The sequence below is a fragment of the Delphinus delphis genome, chromosome 11, assembly GCF_949987515.2.
Source record: "Delphinus delphis chromosome 11, mDelDel1.2, whole genome shotgun sequence".
In the NCBI taxonomy this organism is placed as follows: domain Eukaryota; kingdom Metazoa; phylum Chordata; class Mammalia; order Artiodactyla; family Delphinidae; genus Delphinus; species Delphinus delphis.
In genome coordinates, this window is record NC_082693.1 from 41272001 (window position 1) to 41296546 (window position 24546).

The window sequence follows — 24546 nt, forward strand, 5'->3', positions numbered from 1 at the left end:
GCAGTCCTGCTTAAGACAACAGCCAGTGAGAATCAGGGAAGAAATGAACACCAGCTTTGTTTTCTGCCCCACCACCTGAAATGCTATTTTTGTAAAGCACTTTGAACTCTTCTAGTGAAAACTGCTGCCGCAGTGGAACTGTTGTCTAGCTATTCTCATCTATAGTGTGAAGCAAAATCAAAGTTAAAAACAACACAGAAACTTTAATTCCTGAGGGAGCTCCTTTCCCTTGGCTTTTTTTCACTCCCAAGCTTACTGCAGTCAGTGATTTTTAACCATATGCCAGTTTGGGGGTTTCAAGACCAGTGATCTAACCCAAAATTCTCCCAAAAAACCCAAATTATTCCTTTTTCTAATAATACATTGTGAAGAGTTGAGTCAAACCCCAGATTGAGCAGAGAGACACCAGCATATTAGCCAAGCAGAGGGCGACTCAGATCTAGAAGCCTGCAAAGTCAGGAAAAAAAAAAAAGCCTGAAGAAGGATAATGAATCTTGCATGAAAAACACAACCATTCAGATTTTATTTCATACTGTTTGGTAGAGGGAATATAGCTTTTTTTTTTTTTTTCTTGAGCCTGCAAAAAATGCATGCTCAGCTGTTGCCTGAAATAAGCTAACTGGCCTTGCACAGTCATAAAAGAGACTTTATGTACCGTTGAGCGAGTCACTGCTGACCCCACGGGGGAGTTCTCTGTGATTTTGAACAACCTCACCTTGCTTTGCAGAGGGGGAATGTCTGTCGAAAGGCAACTAGTGAGCTTGAAATCACGCAGATTTTCCCATGGGGGGCATATTTTATGAGTTGATGGGAAGGGACACTAGACAATGAAATAATTTTTTCGGTCCCAGGTTGATGCCTAGGAGAGAGACCTAGGTCAACTTGGGCAGGGGAATTTGTGTTCAATGAAATAAATATGTAATTTTTAGAATTCCTCAAAATACATTTCATAGATATACAAAATTTCGGTCCTGCGTATGGATCTGTTTGGTTACCCTAATTCCAAAGGGAACATAACGTTTCCATAGTCAGAACAAGCCACAAAGTGTCATTCCCCTCCTGGAAATCAAAAGAGTGTGCGTGCCTGTACTTCTTCCCGACACTCAGCAACCTCCCCCTTCCAACGCAGGTGGTGGTGAATGCCTTGGTGGGCGCCATCCCCTCCATCATGAATGTGCTGCTGGTGTGTCTCATCTTCTGGCTGATTTTCAGCATCATGGGCGTTAACCTGTTTGCCGGAAAGTACCACTACTGCTTTAATGAGTCTTCCGAAATCCGATTTGAAATTGAAGATGTCAACAATAAAACTGAGTGTGAAAAGCTCATGGAGGGGAACAATACAGAAATCAGATGGAAGAACGTGAAGATCAACTTTGACAACGTCGGGGCAGGATATCTGGCGCTTCTTCAAGTGGTAAGGATCGTTCTCCGTCCTATGAAATCCAGAAGGCTAGCAGAAATCTCATTTGGTTCCTTCTCAACCCTGCGTCCAGAATCGGGATCGCTGTTAATAGGTCAGGGGACAATGTCATTTCCCACACCAGTTCCAGGGAGACACCTTGCCTGAGTACTCTGACATCTCCAAAACCTCAGCGAAGGGAATCTGTCACTGTGCTCAGAAGCAGAGTTCTGCTTATCTACAAATAAGGATTCCTGCAGCATAATAAAGTTGCAGAGAGATCACCATCTCTCTCCATGACGGAGTATGTAGTTAAAGAGAAAGAAAAAATAGAGTAGGTAAGTGCATAGACCAAAAAAAAAAAAAAAAAAAAAATTGATGGAGCAGAACAATCCTACATAACAGCTACACTCGAGTTAACTACATATGACAATGTGACGGTGCTGTGATGCCGCTACTCATGTCAGCTCAACCCCAGAGAAAGGTCTCAAGTTAACGTATCACAGTAAACAATGAAGCGTTCCATCGTGTCTAGTTTTCTCTTCCTCTTTGCTTGATTTTTTGGAGAGTCTGACAAGACGGTAGAGTACAATGAAAGCTCCTAGTCTTTGGACTCAAACATGTAGGTTTGAGCCACACTGGTATTTATCGGATATGTAACCTTGGACAAATTACTAAACCTCTCTGAGTCTATTTCTTCATCTGTTAAATTTGAGTAATAATACCTTGCACGGTAGTTAAGAGGATTCATGATAATTTATTAACATTTCTTAGCACAATGCCTGGCACATAGCAGTGCTTAATTAATGGTATTTGCTATTATGTTTCTTTGTTACTATTACAACTGTCCCTATGTCATAGGGTTGTTGGGAGTATTAAATGTGGTAATGCAGGTGGAGCTCTCAGCTCGGCCTTGCGTATAGTAAGCACTTACCGTTAGCTTGTAGGAATGAATGGGATGAGCAGTGGTTTATCCCACTCCAGAGCTCTTTAGCTCTTCTCTCCCAGTTCAAGAAACTGGACCCCCAGATTGAACCTAAATTGGAGCAGCTCCAGGAAACCAGTGCACATCAGCCAGCCAAACATTGTATTGAGTCCCCACCACATGCAAGGCACTGTGCTTGGGCAGTACCAGAGCCATCAGATGAATAAAGAACTGCCCAGGTCCTGAAAAAACTGAGAATCTGGTTGAGTAAATAAAACATAGAATGAAAGGAAGACATGGAGACTGTTAAACTGGTTACCCGTATTAGTTTCCAAAATCAGGTTAGGTATAGTGGGAGAATTGGGAAGGGGCTGCCTAGGACGAAGCCACTGTTGCCACTACCATAGGCTAAACATGTGTATCTTAGTAGGGGGAAAGTTCTGACCTTGTTTTTTTTTAATGCAACTATTAATTTTCAGACCCCCCCCCATTGCTTGTTTAACATCTTTTTAAAATATGACTCCTTCATGGAGGGGGTAAGTTCTAAGTAAACTCGGTAGATTCCTGCCACTCATAAATATGAGTTTGCCCTAGCTTCAGGCGACCTTCTCAGACCCATTTTAAAGACCTTTTGTAAAAGTATTGATCCAGTTACCACTGTCAACACGTTTCTCTGCCAATCTTTGATGTTATATTCAGGGCTTAGACAAAGCTCCCTTGGGACCTGTATTAACAAACAGAAAATTCTGTGTCCACGTGAGGCTGCACCCAAACTCCCTGACTTGTGTTCTCGCTGAACCTAAGCCTGCCTTTGGGACCCTCTGCCCAGACTCCCACCCACCCCCTAACAGGCACAGTCTAATGACTGACTCTGTTTGCCAGGCAACCTTCAAAGGCTGGATGGACATCATGTATGCAGCTGTAGATTCCCGAAAGGTAAGGTTATACCTGGTGAAACCACGACCTTATTAACTGGTTAGAAAGCAAGCAGCATGGTGGAGCTCGTCAAGAAAGAGAGGGAAGGTTAGAACGTTTTTTGCCTGTCTCACTGATTGTAGGTCACTTTCCCCCGCAGTGAGTCACCACTCTCTTACAGCGGCTCCAGGTGGCTAGGCTCCTGGTTTTCACCTGGCCCTAATGGAGCTGTCTGCTCTTCAGTGCTGATCTGAAATAAGCGTGGCTCCTAGCAGACAGCCCTCCCCTCCCCCTCGCCTCACGATTTGCATATTCTCCACACACGTCACGGAAGGCATAACATGCCTTCTCAGGGCAGGACCTGCCAGCGTGGAGAAGGAGACAGGCAGAGAGAACCTCGGGCTCCCCTACCCCAGCTGGCTCAGCAGCTCAAGCGGTCAGCGGGGCTGACGGCCTTGGCATGTCGGAATCCCCCACCTGACCCCCAAGCTAGGAGCTGACTCTCTTCTTCTTTCTCCTGTCCCTTGACAGCCTGATGAGCAGCCTAAGTATGAGGACAACATCTACATGTACATCTACTTCGTCATCTTCATCATCTTCGGCTCCTTCTTCACCCTGAACCTGTTCATCGGTGTCATCATTGATAACTTCAATCAACAAAAGAAAAAGATAGGTCTCCTCCCCACGTTGCCAGCAGCCGGAGGTCATCCCAGATGAGAGGCACTTCTGTCCCTCTCTCTAGAGAGAAGTGCCTCTCTTTCTCTAAAACCACATCATCACCTCGCTGTGGCACTGGCCCCACTGTACATTAGTCCCAACCAGCCCGTTGTGTTCTGCTGGATTTTGCAGTGTGTGGTTTACCACATTTACTAGACCAAACTAGCAATTTACTGGTACCAAATTTACTAGCAATTCCGGAGGCTTTTTACTAGGTTTGGCCTCCCACCAGAGGGAGGTAGGGTCAGAGAGGGTCTAGTGACAGCTGAAAAGGAAAGCAGCAGATGAATAGCTTTAGTGAGAAGCAGACATTGTCTCGACCTGTCATTATCTGTGCTAATCCCTGGTACCACCAGCACACTGGGATTTGAGAGATCAACCTGGGAAAGCTCACCTCCTTTACTTGTCCAAAGCAAATAAGATTACCCTTGTCATTCATTTTATAAATCGAGCCTGTCCCAACAAACTCCAAGGAACTTCCCAAATTGTTTGCTCCCACCAAGATTTCTAAATTTTTAATATTGTCGGAAATAAATGGGCCATTAGCCAGGACTTGAAAATTCTTTCATTTTAAAATGCTTTTTTGAGAATTGTGTCAGGAAAGCTGGCCCCCCAAAATTTACGAAGATGTGTTTAGAGTCATGGCTCTCAAGTTTATCCTTCCCTGGAGGTCTGTTACTCCAGTTCCTTCCTTCTTTCCTTCCTAGCCCCTAGCAGGTCTCAGAAATCCCAAGCTGAGAACAAAGGTATCTCTTTGAGTTAGATTAGTTGTCCCAGGTCTACCTCCCTCTGGGACAACCATTAGCTAAACTGACCTCTGGAAAGTAAAGGGGGTAAAGCCCCCTCGGTTCTCAGGGTTGCACCTTAGGTCCAAACTTGTAGCATGTGAAAGCCAGTTGTAATTGCACGTTCTCTCTTTCCCTCCTTTACTTTGGAGGTCAAGACATCTTCATGACCGAAGAACAGAAGAAGTACTACAATGCCATGAAAAAGCTGGGCTCAAAGAAACCACAGAAACCCATCCCCCGCCCCCTGGTGAGTGCATCGTGTGGGCCCAGGGCAGAGCGAGGCCCCGTGTGGAAAAAGACACGGCTAGAGTTACTGCAGAGGGAGGAAAGGGGCAAATGATGGGCGGCCTGGGCCCTCCAATCCTCTCCTCGCTGTCCCATCCAAAAGATCGGAGGAAGGGAATTCGCTGGCCATCCGGTGGTTAGGACTCTGTGCTTTCACTGCCGAGGGCCCAGGTTCAATCCCCGGTCGGGGAACTGAGATCCCGCAAGCAGGGATCTGAGGAAGACGGCAGAAGAACAGGAGTTAAGGTATGGGGTGGCTTTTGCATTTGCACCTGACCTTTCCTCTGAGGCGTCCTTGGGCAGCAGCAGAGAATCGGCATGTTGACCACATTGGCTGTGACCCTGGTAGAGAGATGTTTTAAGAGACCCACTAAAAATGAACAAAGGAAAGTGAAATGAAAGCTGATCTCTTTCCTACCAGTACGAGATAGGATTTGGTCATTATCTTCTCAGCCCTCTGCTTAACAAGTCAGTCTTTGCAAGGGTGTGCCTGAAAGCTAAGCTAATGCCTCTTGCCGGGTTATCTGTGGGAGCAGGAGAGGGTGGAGCTAGGAGAGTCTGTGGCCTGATTTCCTCCCTTGAACTGAGCCTTTTGTAAAGCAGACTTGGGGACTGGGATTCTGCTTGACCCTGTGTTGGTGGTGGTTCTCTTGCTTCAGAGGAGACGCTGTGCTCCGGAAGCCATACAGCCCGCCGAGTGGGACATGACCCCCAAAAGCCACACTCAAAGTTCCTTCTTCCGTAACTTTTATTTAAAGTAACTTTTTAGGGAATTCCCTGGCGGTCCAATGGTTAGGACTCCGTGCTACCACTGCCAGGGGCCCGGGTTCGATCCCTGGTTGGGGAACTAAGATCCCACAAGCCGTGCGGCGTGGCCATAAATAAATAGAGTAACTTTTTATTTAAAACAACAACACAGCGGAACTCTTAAAAGCTTACCTGGCAACCTAATTTATAAAAATGAAAGTGAAGCTACTTTCTTTGAATCAAGAGTGGGAGTCCCAGAGCATCTTCCTGACTTAACCCCACACACCCTGTTCCTGGCATACCCCCCTCACCAACTTCTGAGGGAGAGGAAACCCTAGGGCTTTGCGGAACAGTTTGAAACCCACCAGGTTAAGTAATCCTGAAAATAAGCATGAGCTCAAGTGCCTAGGTATCTAAAAAATCAGGGAGATCTTAAGAGAGAGAACATTTTTTATATTTCCTTGATGGTAGTTTCCACTTTGTGACAGAAATGCGATCAGAGGGAATGCAAGGGGATTGCCATTTCTAAAGTTCTGTTCAGTACTTTGCACGTGGGAACCTGAGCGTATTTTCTTCCACACTAAAATATAAACGCTCAGTGTGGTAGGAAGCATTAATAAAGACTTATTCCGCAAATAGTTACAGATCTCCTACTGTGTACCAGGCACTAGGCAAAAAGTGATGAACAAATTTAGACAACGCAATCATGGAGCTTACAGTGTAGTGGGGATATAGATAATAAATAAGTAAGAGAACAGTTATGATAAAATGCAAGGACTTCCCTGGCGGTCCAGTGGTTAAGACTTTGCCTTTCAATGCAGGGGGTGCGGGTTCAATCCCTGGTCGGGGAGCTAAGATCCCACGTGCCTCGCTGCCAAAAAACCAGAAACGTAAAAAAAAAAAAAAACAGGAGCAGTGTTGTAACAAATTCAATAAAGACTTTAAAAATGGTCCACATCAAATAAATAAATAAATAAAATGCAGAGAGTTGTGAGAAAAAAATCAACCGAAGGGCCATGACAGAATATAATGGAGGCCTGGGCTGGGGGGTCTCCTTTAACGGAGTCGTGGGAGAAGCCTCATTACGGCGGGTCTATTTGAGTGTTTGAGGAGGAGGCAGAAGGCTGGGGAAAGGAATCCTGGGAAAGCAAATGAGGCCCTAAAAGCAGGAAACATTTGTGCGGCCAGGTCACTGCCGTGGCCTCTCCCGCTGCGGAGCACAGGCTCCGGACGCGCAGGCTCAGCGGCCATGGCTCACGGGCCCAGCTGCTCCGCGGCATGTGGGATCTTCCCGGACCGGGGCACGAACCCGCATCCCCTGCATCGGCAGGCGGACTCTCAACCACTGCGCCACCAGGGAAGCCCTGAAAGGCATTTTTAAGTCAGTCAACCATAGGCGTTTTGTTGCAAGTCCAGTGAGAAGCTAGTGAGAGATTTTAAGTAGGAGAGTGATGTGAACCATTTATGTTTTTAAATAATCACACTTGCTGCTTTGTGGAGACTGCATTGGATGAGGGCAAGAGAGGAAGCAGGAAGACCAGTCGGGAGACCCTTCTAGAAGTCCAAAAGGGAAGATGCTGGTGGCTTAGTTAGAGGAGGGTCACAGAAATGGAATGCAGTGGCTGAATTCAAGGAAGACTCCACAGGACCTGCAGTGGATTCGATGGGGGATGAGGGAGAGGGGTGAGCGGGAATGACCCTCAGATTTCTGGCTTAGAGACTGGATAAATAATTGCGGTGAGAGAAGAGCGAGTTGGGAGAGGGGCAGAGGACTTGCTTTGGACTTGCTGAGCTTTTAGATGCTTATGCGTCATCCAGGAGCGATATCAAACAAGCAACCCAGGAGTTCAGAGGAAAGATACAGGCTGGAGAAGAAAACACTTGGGAAACTGAAGTACCTAGATAATATGTGAGCGGTAGGAATAGATGGTAGATGAGCTCTCCAAGGCAGGAAGAAGAGATTAAGAGAAGAAATGGCCAGCAAATGAGACTAAGGAGGAGCAGCTGGAGAGGTGGGAAGACACCCAGAAACGTGTGATGGCACAGCCACAAAGAGAAGAGTGGCAGTTTTAGAAAACTCTTGGTGAGGGAATGTTGACCTTGGTCTTTAGCCATGCTCCTGATACCCTGATAGGGCAGCAGCAGAGAGCTGGCCGGTATTCCAGCAAAGAAAACAGGGTGGCAGCTCCCACAGTCTGCTGGGGAAGGTTTTCATGAAGCCTCTTCTGTCTTCCTCCCTCCCTCCCCACCCAGAACAAAATCCAAGGTATCGTCTTTGATTTTGTCACTCAACAAGCCTTTGACATTGTTATCATGATGCTCATCTGCCTTAACATGGTGACAATGATGGTGGAGACAGATACTCAGAGCAAGCAGATGGAGAACATTCTCTACTGGATTAACCTGGTCTTTGTCATCTTCTTCACCTGTGAGTGTGTGCTCAAAATGTTTGCCTTGAGGCACTACTACTTCACCATTGGCTGGAACATCTTCGACTTCGTGGTGGTCATCCTCTCCATTGTGGGTGAGTGGGGCAGGCGAGGACGGGAAAGGGACCTGACTGGCCCTGAGGATGGGATTCCGGGGAGTGCAACGAATGACACAGGGCTGAAGGGTGGGCGGGTTACTCTCAGGTTACGCCCAGGGCGGGCGGCCCCCAAGTCAACTTGTGGGCCCGCCCCAAATCCCTGATATGGGTCAGCAAGTTTCTATGAGTCTTCATAGTAGTCTCGGGTTGTAAATTTTGTGGCTGAAGAGGGGGAAAAGATTAGATTTGGTTCTTGCTTTCAAAGAGTTTACATTCTAAGAGGTAAGGTAAAAGAAATATATTTTAAAATCTGGCTACAGTAGCAGTATAAAGTGGAAAAAGGCCTGGTAAGAGATTGTTAAGTTGGACATTAATGAGGAACGTTCTGGTGGTGGCAGCACTTCTGCTGATGGCAATGCTCATTTACTAAGATTTTATGGTGCCAAGTAGTTGGAGAGTTTCTTCACTTGTGTTGTCTCATTTGATCCTTATGACAGCCCAGGAAGCAAGGTATGTTACTATCTTTGCTGTGAAGATGTTCAGGGTCACTCAGTTAGGAGGTGGCAGAGGCAGAACTCAAGCTGGTTTTTAACAGTGACTGTGTGGCATTTGCTTCAGCCTAAGGGCCTGGAAGGGCTCATGTCCTGGCAGGCAGTGGAAATGCTGTCCTATTGATCGCCCTCCCCCAAATTTCCTTGCCTTCCTAAAAGGCATCTCGAATGGTGAAACACTACCTTGGTTCCAGGTGGGTTTGACTGACTTCCGCTAGCAGGGGTAGAGTGCCCGAGACCCAGGGAACCAGCTCCAGAGCTGGTTTAGCAAGGTGGTGACCACGGCCACGAGAAGGCAGCTGCGCTCCCACTTTCTAGTTCTGTCCTCCAGAGCAGCGTGTCCAAAAATGTGTTGACTGATCTCATACATTTCTCCCCAAGAAAAGAATCCCATGATGAAATTACTTTGGGCAACACTGTACAATACATTGAATTTCCCTTTGGAGGGTCACAAGGCACATTAGCCTACAGGAGGCTCTTGAAAGTCTTGGAGTAAAGAATTCCGTTTAATACATCATCCCACCTTTACTCAATCACAACACCCTGTTTTCAAGTAATAATAATGTTTCTAAGAGTTTAATGGAACATACTATGTGCTGGTCACCATTCTAAGTGCTTGACATGTTTTAATGCATGTAACCCTCACAACAGCCCTGTGAGTACCATGACGAACAAAGGCAGAGCAGTTACTGAGACATGCAACTGGTAAGCGAGCAGGCCCAGCCCCCGGCCTCAGCTCCGCACTCCTAACCTCCCACAAAACACACTTTGGACCATGCTACCCTTGTCCACGTTTCTTAAACTTTTTCTGCCCACCCATCACTAAGTGGGATGGAAAACCCACAGACGAAACCATGCCCCCTATTCTCAGATGGTACTTGAAAATAAGGAGGAAGAAGAGTTTCTTCTGATAATTGGGATTTTTTTAAATGTCATTAATCTGTTCAGAAACAAAAGCTAGAAAAAAATCTTTTTAATTTAAGAGGAGTTTGGGTAAAACTCTCCCTGGAACCTCCTGGAGGACCCCTTAAATGTTGATCCCACTGCCTGGATTGCTGTCTGCCCATCTCTCTCCCCTTGTCTCTGGGCACAAATACACATTCATCCTACAGAACCTTACTGAGGCATCATCTCCTCTCTGAAGCCTTAATTGCCCACCACGTACGGAATGCAAGTATTACGTACGTTACCTGACTTCTTGTGGTCACTGGTTATGACTTAATTGAGAAGTAAAAAGAGGAGAGCTGAGAAATCATCTTGAGTCCTGGCTGAGGCAGAGATTTTCTTGAAAGCTGAAAGTTAAGATTCATAGCTTAAAACCTTAAAACCTGCAGTTCACTACCCCAATATTTATGAATCCTTATGGTTGGAAGATATTTCTTTATTTAAATGAAGATGTGCTCACACTGTCTTGTGGGGGCCTCGACAGCAAGAGAAGACCCTGAAGGAAGAGCACGTGGTGTCACTGCCGTGCCTTCAGCTGTCGTCTCCCAACCTTTTCATCTCCTCTTCCTTCTGCGGCCCCTCACTGGGCTCCCGTTATCGCTCTTTAGTTTTAAAGGCAAGTGGTCTGGTGGAAGTGGACCCCTGGATGAATGTAAACAGAAAAAGGCCCTCTGATGTGCGTGTTTCACCCTCTACTTTTGTTTTTGTTTTTTTTGCGGTACCCGGGCCTCTCACTGCTGTGGCCTCTCCCGTTGCGGAGCACAGGCTCCGGACGCGCAGGCCCAGCGGCCATGGCTCACGGGCCCAGCCGCTCCGCGGCATGCGGGATCCTCCCGGACCGGGACACGAACCCGCGTCCCCTGCATCGGCAGGTGGACTCTCAACCACTGTGCCACCAGGGAAGCCCCACCCTCTACTTTTATATCCTATTAACGTCTGGACATTTTTACCTGGTGATACTGGGTTTTGATGGATGGCTTTAAACACAAAAATCTAGAAGCTCTTGAGTTGAAAACTACTCCCGAGAGGTCCCTTTAGTTTGTAGGCTAGTTTGGTAAGGTAGGAACATGGGGCAATGAGAACCAAAAATATCTTTTCAGAGCCAGGAAGAAGATGCCCTGAGAATTAGCGGCATTAGCGGACTAAGGCTTCACAGCCATTGGGTAGTGAAGTTACGGGGCGGAGCCAGGACTTCTCATTCACTGTTTGTGGATGTGGTAATTTGATAGCATTTTGGAGAAGAAGCCATAACACCTCAGAAAGTTATGCACGGACAAATCTGAAAAAAAAAAAAACGAATTTAACACCAGAGATCAATCTCACAAACATAATGTTACGTCTCAAAAGCAAGTTAGAGATCTAGAAAGAGAGATACGGTATAATTCCTTAAACAGAGTAGGCTGCTGCTACCTATATATTATTTATGGGTTCGTACATAGCAAAATTATGAAGACACTGGGGTGAGACATGTCATCTGCAGGATAGTGGTCGCTTCTGGGGGTGATGAGTGGAAGGAAGTTTTGTATCTGGGTGTCAGGTACCTAGGTGTCCATTTTCTTGTTTTCTCGGCTTCTCTATATGTTTGAGACATGCGATTTTCTTTTGAGAAAGTTTTTTATTGTGAGGGTTCAGATTGAATAGCAAGGCACTCATTCTATAAAGTCCTTTGAAGTTAAGGGTTCCATAGTGCCAGGCGACATACGTAAAGAGAAAGGGCATCTCCGGGCTCAGTAACACATCTTCTGTTCCTCTTCTTAGGAATGTTCCTGGCTGACATAATTGAGAAATACTTTGTTTCCCCAACCCTATTCCGAGTCATCCGACTGGCCCGTATTGGGCGCATCTTGCGTCTGATCAAAGGCGCCAAGGGGATTCGTACCCTGCTCTTTGCCTTAATGATGTCCTTGCCTGCTCTGTTCAACATCGGCCTTCTGCTCTTCCTGGTCATGTTCATCTTCTCCATCTTTGGGATGTCCAATTTTGCGTATGTAAAGCACGAGGCTGGCATTGATGACATGTTCAACTTTGAGACGTTTGGCAACAGCATGATCTGCCTATTTCAGATCACAACCTCGGCCGGCTGGGATGGCCTGCTGCTGCCCATCCTAAACCGCCCCCCCGACTGCAGTCTGGATAAGGAACACCCAGGGAGTGGCTTTAAAGGAGACTGCGGGAACCCCTCGGTGGGCATCTTCTTCTTTGTGAGCTACATCATCATCTCCTTCCTGATCGTGGTGAACATGTACATTGCCATCATCTTGGAGAACTTCAGCGTAGCCACGGAGGAAAGTGCAGACCCTCTGAGTGAGGATGACTTTGAGACCTTCTACGAGATCTGGGAGAAGTTCGACCCCGATGCCACCCAGTTCATCGAGTACAGTAAGCTGGCAGACTTTGCAGACGCCTTGGAGCATCCTCTGCGGGTGCCCAAGCCCAACACCATCGAGCTCATCGCCATGGATCTGCCAATGGTCAGCGGGGATCGCATCCACTGCTTGGACATCCTTTTTGCCTTCACCAAGCGGGTCCTGGGAGATAGCGGAGAGTTGGACATCCTCCGGCAGCAGATGGAGGAGAGGTTCGTGGCATCCAATCCTTCCAAAATGTCTTACGAGCCAATCACGACCACGCTGCGGCGCAAGCAGGAAGAGGTGTCAGCGGTGGTCCTGCAGCGCGCCTACCGGGGACATTTAGCAAGGCGGGGCTTCGTTTGCAAAAAGACAACTTCCAATAAGCTGGAGAATGGAGGCGCCCACCGGGAGAAGAAAGAGAGCACCCCGTCTACAGCCTCCCTCCCATCCTATGACAGTGTAACTAAACCCGAGAAGGAGAAACAGCAACGGGCAGAGGAAGGAAGAAGGGAAAGAGCCAGAAGACAAAAAGAGGTCAGAGAATCCAAGTGTTAGAGGGAAGCAAAAACTAAACACTGTACAGATTTAAAACTCGCAAGTGAAAGATTGTTTACAAACTTCCTGAATATTATCAATGCAGAACAGCTGTGGAGACACTTTAACCCGAAGATCTATACCAAACGTAGTCTGCTTACCATGTAACACGGTTGCATCTTGAGCAGTGACCTGCCAAGGGCAAAGGACCCTGCTCCCTGGACTCACAGATTTTTCTAACGCTTGGGCAGGTGGTTACTGCATGTTCCACATCAGTCAATGCAACTTAGGACAAAACTAACAGGATACAAAAACAGAGGCGAGGCTGCCGGGACCAGTGTATTTCCGTTGCAGCCAAATGGATTTTATTTTTTCATTCTGTTGATTCTCAGAAGCAGAAAGCATCAATTTAAAAGTTTGTTTGTTCATGCAAACTCTATTTGCATTCTTACGTTAGTTAGGCTAAGCAGCAAAAAGAAAAAAACACACACACTCACATTTAGCCCATGTCATTTAATTGTCAGTTTCTTTGACATAAGCCGCATCTTCTCCACATGGGCTTCACGTGGTTTGGAGATGGGTGGGGGAAAACAATCAGGGTTCTTCAGGCTGAGGAGGACTTGCTCAGGCCAATTCCAAACATTGTGCTCGTTCAATGCGTAGAAATGATTTGCATGATGGCATGCCGTGATCAGAAGTCATGCATGAGAACCATACACCACAGGACACTACTAATCCTGTCCCCTGCACTGGGTCAGCCTTTGGACAGGACCCAGCCCTGCACCGTTCACTGTATTTGGAGGAAAAAAATGGTAAGCGTTCCATACCCGCTGCAATTCTTTCTGAATTCTTAGAAGTCTTTCGTACACCTTCCGGGTAGGGAAACATAACCAACCAATTGACTACCACCACCAACAAAAAACAAACCCAGTCCAACAAGCAGATGGATCCGTTGTGTGTATATGTTTAACAGACATCTCTAACATACAGCCATTGTTGCACATTTTGAAAGATGAACTATTTAATGCTGCTCTCCGTGTCCCATACATGGGGAGATTTTGATCTCAAATGGCTTGTATTAACGTCACTGTAAAACCAAATCCTAGGGCTAAAAACAAAAATCAAAAAAATTTTTTTCATTTCTATCTTGCAATATTTATGATGATTGTTTAGCCTTCATACTGGAGAACTGACTTTTTTGGGGGTAGAGATAAAAGTGCTATTCAAAGTAGCATGGTATCTCTAGAGGGTCATTTGGGGGAACTTAAAACAACCTTTCGTTGGGGGTAAAGGGGTGCTCACTTCATCAGTATCACGTCCTTCTGCATTGTGGCTTTCTCTGGGCTTGGGTTCATGTGGAGAGGGGTTCAGATATTCTGAACAGGCCTCTCTTCTACAGAGGGGTTGTCACAAGCTGACACACTGCACGGTTCCTCTTGCCTCCGTCACATTTTTCCACCAAGCAGGGCTTCCTTTACCCACAGAGGTGGGTGAGGGCCACAGCACTGGAGCTACAGCTGTGCTTTCTTTCATTTATTATTAGAATAGTCACTGGTGGGACCTCAGTAGAGATGGGGCCGCCTCTGAACCCAGCCCACTTGGTTTCTTTACTGCATTGGTTCTCACGAGAAAGCGACTTAATATGAATTCTTAAGAAGTTCCAGCTTCCCCCAGCACATTCTTTCGGCCAGTTTTGCCATCTGCTTAGGGACCTGCCCATTGTCATTGGAGGGTGGCTTTGCGGGGGAGTGTCATAGCTTCCGTCTGTCTCCCGCTTCAGGGAAGACAGTTTTTAGTCCAGGGGTTTCTCATCTGATGACTCGATTTCAGAGCTAAGATGCTGCAGTTGAATGTGTCAGGAAGTCGATACAAAGAGTGAGGAGAGACTTCAGCATGCAAACCAAATCAAAATAAATTCTTCCTGAACCATAGAATGGAGGGAGAAAACCCACAATCAGACACACCAATCTGCCTTGCAGTAGAAGCACTTTGGATGTCATTTCACAGTCCACCTGACTAGTTTTGCGTAGAACACACCACAGCAAGTCAGTAAGCAGAGCTTTCTATCTTGTCGGACCATTAGAAACTCTGTCCAGCTTTCATAAGCCTGCTTCTGCGGCACCATCCGTAGTACTTTCTGTACTACGCCTGATACCAGGTTGGGAAGGCGTTTTTCTCGGTGACCCTGCTAACTGCTAGGATGGATGTATAGTAACGTGTACAGGCTACATCGTAAACAGCACAAAACAAGCTGACGTGTGGTTATTCTTTTTAAGAGAATTATAAATACTGTAATATATCATTTTATTTTATTGGCATGCCTTTTTGTAAATACAAATTATTAACTTATTAAATAGGAAATGGCTTCTGGCTTATGCCATTGTCATGTTTATTTTTATTTTTTATACTTTTCTTTCTTCTTAGAACTTAGATGCTGTCAGCCAATGTACATCCCCAAACCAGACAGACAGACAAAAAATTTTTTATTGCTAATGGTCTTTTCCAAAACAACAAAAAAATATATATATTTTTGTTCCAATGTGCAATAAATTCTAACCACTTCTATGCAAGATTTGGCTAAACTTCATAATCGTTCTTGTTCTTAGGTCTTGAGATGGGCAACAGAACTATAAGATCCCGCTCCGTCCTCTAAGTGCTCATGCTAGTGATGTCATTAAGCTACTAGAGCATATTAATGAGATTTTTCTGAGCTCTGACCCTTTTCCTCCCCCAGACCCTGGTCCCCACCCAGCGGGTTATCTCCTCAGTGACACACATGGGCCTTGGTATCTGACACCCATCGGCCAGCTTCATAGGGAAGAAGCCACCTCCACTCTATTTGAAGTTTCACTTTTTTTTTTTTTTAACTTTTCCCACCTTCTTTCCCCTCACCCATCGCCCCTCTACCCACCCACTCGCTCACGCACTCTCACCCTCTCCCGCCCTGCTCCACACTTCTTTGGTAGTAAGTGACACCATCACCAGCAGTTTACACCCGCAGTTAACAGGCATTGAACTCAAAGAGTCAGTGATGACGTTCTTGTACGTCTTCACCGAGTGGGTCAGTGGCAACGCTTTGCCAAATATTAACGAAGCCAATCAAAAAGCAGCGGCAGCCACAGTATCACTGCACATATATATATATAGATATATAAATACAATATAAATATTTATTTTTTGTAGCCAGGTCCTTGGTGCAGTATTTATACTCCACAATCCACCTTTAAAAAAGGACAAAAAGCAAAAAGACGTGTGATGCTGTTAATTTAAAACGCAGAGCCAAAGCCACTGAGCAGCAGCTGACACGGTTGCTGGTTTGTGTGTGAAAAACACTTTCCCCTCTTCTTTCCTTAACCTCCACGTTGCTTAGGATGAGGAGACTCCGTAATTTAAAGCAGAGGGCGAGCGCAGGATAAACTTCCCAAGTCAGCGGACCTGCTCCCATCCCTCTCCGAATGAGCCACTCTTGGCATCAGAAGTTGACTGAGGAGAGATTAACAGAAACTCCCAGTCAAAGCCCCTGGAACGACAGTGCCCAGAGTTCTTTTCTTTTTCGCCGCAACCAATGTAAGCTTGTAAAAGACCAATAGTGAAGACTAGTGTATTAGTGAACGCATGGAGGCCAGCACTGCTCTAAACGAGACGTGATAAAAAGTACATCACTACTATAAGCCAAAAGGAAACAAAATAAAAATGACCCTTTTTACTGTACAAGGGAAGCCTGTCTTGGTGTGCGTTTGTTGCTTGACTCTCCCAATTTTTGATTCCTGGGAGGGGTCTGGGAATTGGGACTTCAGCACATTTGGGGAAAGGAGGGGGAATGGAAGGGAGAGAAATCAGAGGGTTTCCTGCAAAGTTCTGGCTAAAAAGTAGGGATTGGAGAGAAAAGCAAGGTCCTGTCCGTCCCCCCCCCCACCCAGATCCCCAGTCACCCATTGCATGTGGCATTCCTCCCACTACTGGGCCAGTGCTTCAAGGCCCATGAAACCCCTTCCTCATCGGTCCCCCCAGCAGAGCCCCCAGAGAGGCTGTCAGCCAGCCCAGCTGGGCTGGCCTGCCTTCTGCCTTTTTCACGTTTTTTAAGGAAAAAAACCATCCCAACGCCCCAAAGCTCGGGCGAGCACGATGCCCAGCGCCTCCCCTCTGCTAGCTAATGCTGGGCCTTGCCCTCCATCAGCCCCAGGGACAAACCAGCGGACTAGGGCTGCTCTCATTCGCATTCGGCAGGGAAGGGGGGCGCCCTCCCCTTCCCTCACCCTGCCCAGCTTTGGGGACATCCCTCTCTAGGCCGTGTCTCCCAGTCCAGGAACACTCAGGAGGGTTCTGAAGTGCCCACTCTAGTCCGCTCCAGTAGCTCCACTCTGGAGAGAGATGGCTGGTAGGTCAGTCTCCATCCCCCCCCCCCCCCGCCCCGCCTCCAGGCCTGCTGTGGAGGTGAGATCGCCATATGGGTTATGACTTTGTGACTTGAGTCTTGGGCATCTTCTGTGACGATGCCTCTTTATTTTCTCAGATGTTGCCCAAAGTTTTGCAAAAAGCTTCGTTCATTTTCAGGTACCCCCACCCCCTAAAGAATCGGCTGCAACTAGCCAGCAAGGGGGACGTCAGGAGAGAAGAAGAAGTCTGGGTTGGGAGGGTCCCGAGGTTTGCACAGTCTGTGCTGTGGCTCAGCATTGTGCTTTCTTGGATTCCCCTTCCAAGAGCACCAAGATTTCCTCCGTCAAAACACTCCTGAGGCACCCCTACCCCTGCCCCCCACTGCTGTTTGCTGTACATAGAGGCTAAGTGGGGTGGGGTGGGCGGGTGTGCACGTGTGTGTGTGTGAAGAATGTATATAGGTAAAGGGGAGCGTGGTCCAGTGGTTCCAGAAAAGGGACAGAACTCCTGTGTTCCATCCCCAGCTCGACCACTGACTCGCTGTGTGGCCTTGGGCAAGTCACTTAACCTCTCTGTGCCTCAGTTTCCCCATCTGTAAAATGGGGATAATAATACTGACCTACCTCACAGGGGTGTTGTGAGGCTTTAACTAAATGTTTTGTAAAGTGTTTTTGAGATACAGAGGCAAAGGCACTAGGGAAGGGCAAAGTATTATTTGGACTTATGGAAGATGAACTGGTACCATAAATGCTGCTATTCTGAGAGCCATTTTAAACTGCACTGCTCCAACCACCCCCGCTTCTCATCACCAGGACAGCAGGTCGAGAAAATGTCTTTCCTTTCACTTGCTTCTGGGGTTTGTGATTATTCCAGATACTTAATTTTGTTCCCTTGCTGTATCTCCTTCCCTCACCCCCTCGACTTGTTCCCTGTTCCGTTTATGCGGAAATGGCAGAAATGCTTGAGAAATGAGAATGTATAAGAGGATCGGAAGTTTATAGTCTGAAATTTCAATTTTACTTTGTACTGTACATCTTTTTACTTTAGAATTTGCAATAAAGGGTTACGTCAATCTTGTTTTCAACTCTCTTCTTGGACTGGCCTGTCATTCTGTCATTACTCTCACACCGGAGCCCCTCAGCCCAGGGTAGCGGGGGAGTCGAGCACTCCCACCCAGCAGGACCCCACAGCTGTCCTCTCCCCTTCCTCTGGCAGGGGCACAGTCTGAGTAGGATCTGTGTGAGGGCTCGCCCAGGCTCAGCTCCTCTGATGGGCGGGCGGTGCCCCAGACACTCAGGTGGGTGGGAAAAATTTGAGGCTCCAGGTGGAGCTTCAGGAGGCCTTGCCTGACTGGAGAGAGCAGCATCTTGGAGGCAGCAGGCCCTGGAAGTGGGCACACCTCTAGCTGTGCCGCCCCCAGCCCACTCCAGCAGGGCCTCGGAATAAACAGAAATTCTGCACCTTGTTCCAGTCCCCATCCCGTTTCTCCAGCTCCCTTACTGCTCACGGATCATTCCCTCTGGAGCTCAAACTTTTGGCTCAGGCAGCTCTGGATGCAAACGCCTGACTATGCCACTAACTAGTTGTGGCCAGTTTCCTTATGTGTAATTGAGATAATACCTTATAATCTCGGGTTTTGAGGATTATATCAAATTATGTATGTAACTGCTTAGCCTAGGGCCTGACACACAGTTAGTTAGTGCTCAATAAATGGTAGCTCTTAGTGGAAGAATAAGTGCGAGACAAAGAAGGAACTAAAGCTGACAGCAATTGGGAGGGTCTGCCCTCCCCGGTAGACTGGCACCCGAGCCCTCCTCTTCCACTGGCTGCCCCTCTGGCTACGCCAGTCATTTCCAACCAACAAACCGATCGCTCCCACTTTTACGTATTTCGTAACTTTTATAATATGTCAAAGGCAGCACGCCACCAGGATTGTGCTTCCATTTCACAGCCGGGGACACAGAGGCGACGGGGTATCTGGCCCACCTGCAGCCCAGGCCCCCGGGGATGCGAGGGGCTCTGCAGTCAATAGTGGCTCCTCTTCCCCGCAGCCGGCCACCCCGGAGGGCCGCAGCAGGGGAGGGGCAGGCGGCCAGAGGCTGTGGGGCCGCGCCCCGTCGCCATCGCCGCCCGTGATCCACGGCGTGAGCAGGATGAGCAGCGCCCCGGCGCCCAGCGCCCCACCGAGGCCGGTGAGGAAGCCGAGCGCCAGCGGCCCGGCCCAGCCCGTGGGGCTCCGCTCGTACGGAGCCTGGGGCAGTCGCTCCACGATCAGCTCCAGCTCGTCCCAGTTGGGCTCGCGGGCCGAGGAGCGGCGGGGGCGCAGGGCCGGGGCCGGGATGGGGGCAGCGGGGGCGCCGGCTGGGGGTAGGTAGCTCCGCCCGAACTTGCGCAGCTGCAGCGTCGCCTGCTGGTGGAGGCTCTTGCCCAGCTCCCGGGCCACGTCCGGGCGGCCGCTGCGCCGCAGGGCCCGGGCCACGCGGTCCCACGACAAGGACGGGGCCTCGGCAGCCAGCCAGGCCGCCAGTCCCTCCCGGCAGCCGTCGGACACGTACGCGGGCTCGGCCGCCCGGCCGGCCGGCTCCCCCGCCGCCTCGCGCCGCCGCCGCCGCCCCGCCGCCGCCGCCGACGTGGGCACCGGCTTGGGCCGTGCCAGCCGGTCCTCCGAAAGCCTGGCCAGCTCGGCCTCGACGTCCGGCTCCGGCGCCTTCAGGAGCGACTGGAAGTGGCCGCACTCCTCCGGAGTCAGCAGCTCTGCCAGGCGGACGGCCGCGTGAGGGCCCATGGCGTCCACGGCCCCCGCCGGAGCCAGCGCCCAGCCCCAGAGCGCCAGGGCCAGGGCCCCAGCCGGAGCCCGCGCAGCCATCGCCGGGCGGTGACCACAACCCACGGTGACCACAATCCACGGATTGTGGGGGGAGGAGCTTCGAATGCCCGCGGATGGGGGAGGGGCGCCAACACCCACGGATGGTGGCAGGGATGAGGTTCCTACATCCGGGGACTGGGGGCGGGAGGAGGGGGACACCCAGGGACGGGAAGGGGGGCCCTCCGACACAGGCAACTTGTCGGAGGAGGATCTGCTAACATCCAGAAACTAGGCATTAAGCGGGGAGGGTCTCACAAAACCTGGGGATTGGAGTGAGAGTTTCCCAATACCCAGGGATTGGGGGGGAGGGACTCAGTCCCCCAGGAGGCAAGGATCCCGGGCCCTTAAACTGAAATGCCTGCCCGAGACCTCCGGGCTGTCCCACTAATGTCTCAAACTTAGCAAGTCTCCCACATCTCTTCTAACCCATTTACCACCCCTCACACTCCACCAGAAGCCCTAGACCCCTTGCTCTCCTTTACTTCCGACATGCAATCAAGTCCCACATTCTCTTATTACCTGCTAAATACAAAACATGTATAGACTGTACCATTTCCCGTCCTCCCACGGGTGCATCCAAACCCTCCTCCTCCGTTTAGATAAGGTAAGCTCCTCCTCAAGTCCCCCACCCTCAGGGACGGAACTGGCTTCCTTTCCCCAAGCAAGCTTGGACTGCACTCTGCTCTGCCTCAGTCACTCCCCAGCTGACAGGTCCCTTCTGGGACGCCCTCCCTGCCCCACACACCCTTTTGCCTGTCTCTCCATTAGGCACCCCTCCTATGTACTCCCACAGCACGCTGCCGCTCTGCCTGTTTACTGTCTGTCTCCGGCATTAGAGTGTAAGGTCCATCTATTGTCCCCATAGCAACTAGTGCATAATAGTGTTCAGTAAAGATCTGTTGAATCCGTGGGTAAACTCTTAACTTGCACATCAGTCCCTGTCCACCAGCCACTAACCCCCTCCCGGCCCCACACACGCAGGCTTCATCGTGGAGCCTCAGCTCCTCACAGGGCATGGAAGGTCCTCCTAGTGCAGCGGTGCAGTTCCATGATTCCTCCCACTTCTCCCCACTCCTGCCCTCACTTTATGCTCTTGTAACAAGTCACAGGTATGGTACAGTTTCCAGCCTCCATAGCTTTGTCAGGCTGTACCCACCCAATCCTGCCCAGGAAGTTTTTCTGACCCATCACTACCACTACCACCACGAGTCAGAATCTTTTCTGGGCATTCCTGAGATAGCCTACGCATCCTCCATCGGGACACTTATCTGGAAAGTAACTAATTCGAGGATTTAGTCAACATATACTCAGTGTCTTCTATGCGTACCAAATACTGTGCCAGATGTGAGAACATAAAAATTTTGACACGGTCCCTCCTCAAGCAGCTTTATCCAGTTGTATTTTCAAATGACCCATTCTTGAGCTTTTCCCACTCTGTACTGTGGGCTCTCCAGAATGGTGGCTGTGCTTAACCATTTCTGTATCCTCAGTACTACGTGGTGTCTGCACAGAGTAGGTGTGTCATAAACCAACTAGAGTGCGAGGGGGTGTCGGGACCTCCAAGGGCCAAGACGGTTGGGGTCGGTGAGCCCTGGGGCAGTGCCCTAGAGCCCCCATGTCCAGGTGCACCAGCTGTTTCTCTTGGAGGGGGAACTGCTTTGCAGGGTCTGGCCTTGGGCTTGCTTTGCCTCCTACAAGTCCTGGGTACGCCCTTAGGCTGAGCCCGAGGACGCCAGGGGGCCTACGTCCCTTGCGCTCTGGTGCATTTTCAGTAATTTTGCTCAGCGCATTCAAGACCTCAGGAAGTTGTGGGTCAAAACCTCTCATGGGCATCTCCATATAGCTTTTTCAGCAAGATGTTCCTTCCTAGTTTTCTGTGTCCCAGTTTATGATGAGCTGTCAGTTTGGGGACTGACAGACAGATGGTGGCAGACAAAGGATCCCATGTGACCTGAAAGACTGGAACACACTGTGTCCACACCCTGCCCTCTGTCCACTTGCCTTCCGTCCAAGGATGGAATACAAGTACGATCCTAGCTCTGGCCAGCAAGGGCTGCTCTCCAGGTTCTGAGTGAAACTTCCTCTTCAGCCCCCCTTTCCTCCATGCATACATCTATTCATTCATTCACTCATTCAACAAACATATGAGCCCTTCTTTATCCCTCAGGATTCAGAGCTCTGGGGATATAAGTCAGCCCCAATTCTGAGCCTCTAAGAGCTCAGAATTGCAGGCTTTTCATCTGGTGGCCTCACTGCCCAGCACATGGCGGGCCCTTGCCGTGCCAGTGAGTTAACAGGAGTCCCACAGTCATGTTTTGCTGAAGGAAAAGAAACACCCACAGAGCCACACCCATGGCTCCAGCAGACCTGGAAGCCCAAGCATTCCCCAGAGGGCTCCCCACATCCTGCTGCCCCCAAGAAATCCTCTGGAAACCACGTATCATCGTTTTAATACTGTGTAATACTTTCTTTTAAAATACAGTCTTTTCTGAGGTAGACAGACCAAACTGCAGAGCATCGTCAAACAGGAGATAAATACGTCCATGTACAACACGCATCAAAATGAGGTAGAAATGGTTACAGCTGGAGGAGAGGACCCCAACCCCAATCTGGGCAGAGGAAGGAGAGGGCCAGCTTGCCCTCCCCCCATCCCTGCCCCTGGATTCTTTGGTATGCCCCCCCAAACACTGCCAGAGCTGGACCTGCCCTTCCCCACCCGCCTCAGTGCCCATGAGGTAGGTGCTATAGACTGGAGGCTGTCTCCTTGTGCAAAGCTCCCCAAGGCCAGGAGAGGAGGCAGTGGGGGCCCTGGGTCCTGGTCAGTGAGCTCTTCCCCCAACCCCCAGAGCTACCTGCCTCTTGAAGGGAAGGCTGGGATCCCAACCCCACCTCCCCAATGCCCTCCACCCCCCCCATACACATATACACACCTGAGAGGACCTGCTCACTCCCTGCTCCCCGCAAGGGCCTTTCAGAGCCAAGACCCTGCACCCACTGCTTCTGAGGCACCAAAGCCCTGCAATCAGCCAGCTCCAAGGAGTGGAAGGCCAGGGACCAAGGGGGGAAAGGGGGGAACACAGAGCAGCTTTCCTTTTAGCACTCCTAAGCCAGCACAGGCCCTTAGCACCTTGGCACCTGAAATGTCCCCCACGGACTTCCTTCCAGCTAGTAGTGAGAGGTGGTACAGAGACTGCAGGAGCTGTAAGGGTGGCAAGGAACAGGAAAGGCGGCTAGGGTGGGAGAAAGAGTTGGGGTGACAGCTTGTCCCCCCCACCTTTGGACCAAAGGTCAGAGCTGTGAAATGGGCTCCCTGAGGGGGAGGGGCGAACTGCCAAAGCCCCATCAAAGGAGAGCTGGTGGGAAGAAGAATATGGTTCTCACGAGGAAGGGTGCCCAAGCCTGGGCTTCCGAGGGAAAGTCTGGGTGGGACTGAGAATAAACCCCCAATGTTTATTCAGGGGAACACAGCCTGCCCATCTCTTTCACCCTCTCATAGCCCCTGGAGCTCTAGACCTAGGACCCTACGAGAATGGGGGAGATACAAGTCCCCACAGAACCTTCTCCTGTAAAGGATGCTCATTCGCCCCTCCTCAGGGCCTCCCAGCAGGCCCGGGAGGCGGAGTCTGTAGTCAGTTTTGTGCACAACCACTTGTGGCCAGACTATCTTCCCTCCCAAGGAAATCTCCTTAGCGTGAGTTACAGGAGACCCCTGCCTAGACAAGGGCCAGGTGGGATGGCCTCTCTGGGGACTTTCTGCCTGGATCATCTTCCCATTTGGACCCTCTCAGCCTACTTTCTGGGTCTGGGGCAGGCAGTAGATGAGGGCATCCCAACTCTGGATAACTAACCCTCCACAGAAAACACCCCACTAAGCTGAGGGGTGGGCCCAGCAGGAAGGGAACAAGACCTGCCTCCTCCCAAATTCCACAACCCACCCCCCCTCACCCCTACCTACAACCTTGGGCCTGAGCAGGAAGCCCTAGCAATACATTCTGCTTCTGTTCCAAGAAGCACAGGGGTTTAAGTGTGGCCTCTGGGTCTTCCTCTCCCCTTCCCCACTCAGAAAGGTCTCACTTTCTGAGTCTTCTGGGAGAACCTGCTTCTCTGGGAGTGAAGGGGTAGGTGGGGACACACACAGGAGAGCAGCCAAAATCTAACATTCTTTCTGAGGTCAGTTTCTTCCTGAGTTGTCAAAAGAAAAAGAAAAACAGCAAATTCTACACATCTTACAAAAATAAGAGGCCTAAAATATTAAACAAGCTACATTTCTGGGGTTTCCCCCCTCAAAAACAAATAACAACAAAAAACCCTTCTTCGGGTGGTTCTTTTTTTTTTTTTTTTTTTTTTGCTTGACTCCCACAGACCCAAGGTTTCAGCTGGGTGATGGATACGGGGTGGGAGGGGACTCCCTACCCCTCCTCTTCAGCCCCTAAACCTCCAGATCTCCTGAAAGGGACACTGCAGGCTTTGAATGTGAGGGACAGAAGGCAGGGAGAGGGACCAAGAGACAAGAGAGGCTGGAGAGCAAGGGATGGAGACAGAAGCACAGAGGGTGATAGATGGAGAGACAGGGGAGGGAGGAGCAAAAGAGAAACAGGGCCAGCGCCGGGGGGCCGGGG

The 24546-nt window shown here is 49.6% G+C and overlaps 2 protein-coding genes across 6 annotated transcripts in view; one reads left to right on the plus strand and one right to left on the minus strand.

Moving 5' to 3' along the window:
• Window positions 1-18144, plus strand: part of SCN8A (sodium voltage-gated channel alpha subunit 8) — a 118122-nt gene extending 99978 nt beyond the window's left edge. For all 5 annotated transcript variants that reach the window (XM_060024793.1, XM_060024795.1, XM_060024794.1 and 2 more), the window contains 6 exons: window positions 1130-1414; window positions 3207-3260; window positions 3771-3908; window positions 4887-4991; window positions 8030-8300; window positions 11558-18144. In XM_060024793.1, coding sequence (XP_059880776.1) covers window positions 1130-1414; window positions 3207-3260; window positions 3771-3908; window positions 4887-4991; window positions 8030-8300; window positions 11558-12705 — 2001 coding nt within the window. In that variant the 3' untranslated portion in view covers window positions 12706-18144. The remainder of the gene's footprint in view (window positions 1-1129; window positions 1415-3206; window positions 3261-3770; window positions 3909-4886; window positions 4992-8029; window positions 8301-11557) is intronic.
• Window positions 18145-19006: 862 nt separating this feature from the next.
• TMDD1 (transmembrane and death domain 1) lies at window positions 19007-19927 on the minus strand. Its single transcript, XM_060026224.1, has one exon. The coding sequence runs from the start codon at window positions 19925-19927 to the stop codon at window positions 19007-19009; it is 921 nt and encodes a 306-aa protein (XP_059882207.1).
• Window positions 19928-24546: the final 4619 nt, after the last annotated feature.

Coding starts and splice junctions, on each gene's coding strand:
- TMDD1 (XM_060026224.1), bottom strand. CDS start 19,927: ATGGCTGCGCGGGCTCCGGCTGGGGCCCTGGCCCTGGCGCTCTGGGGC.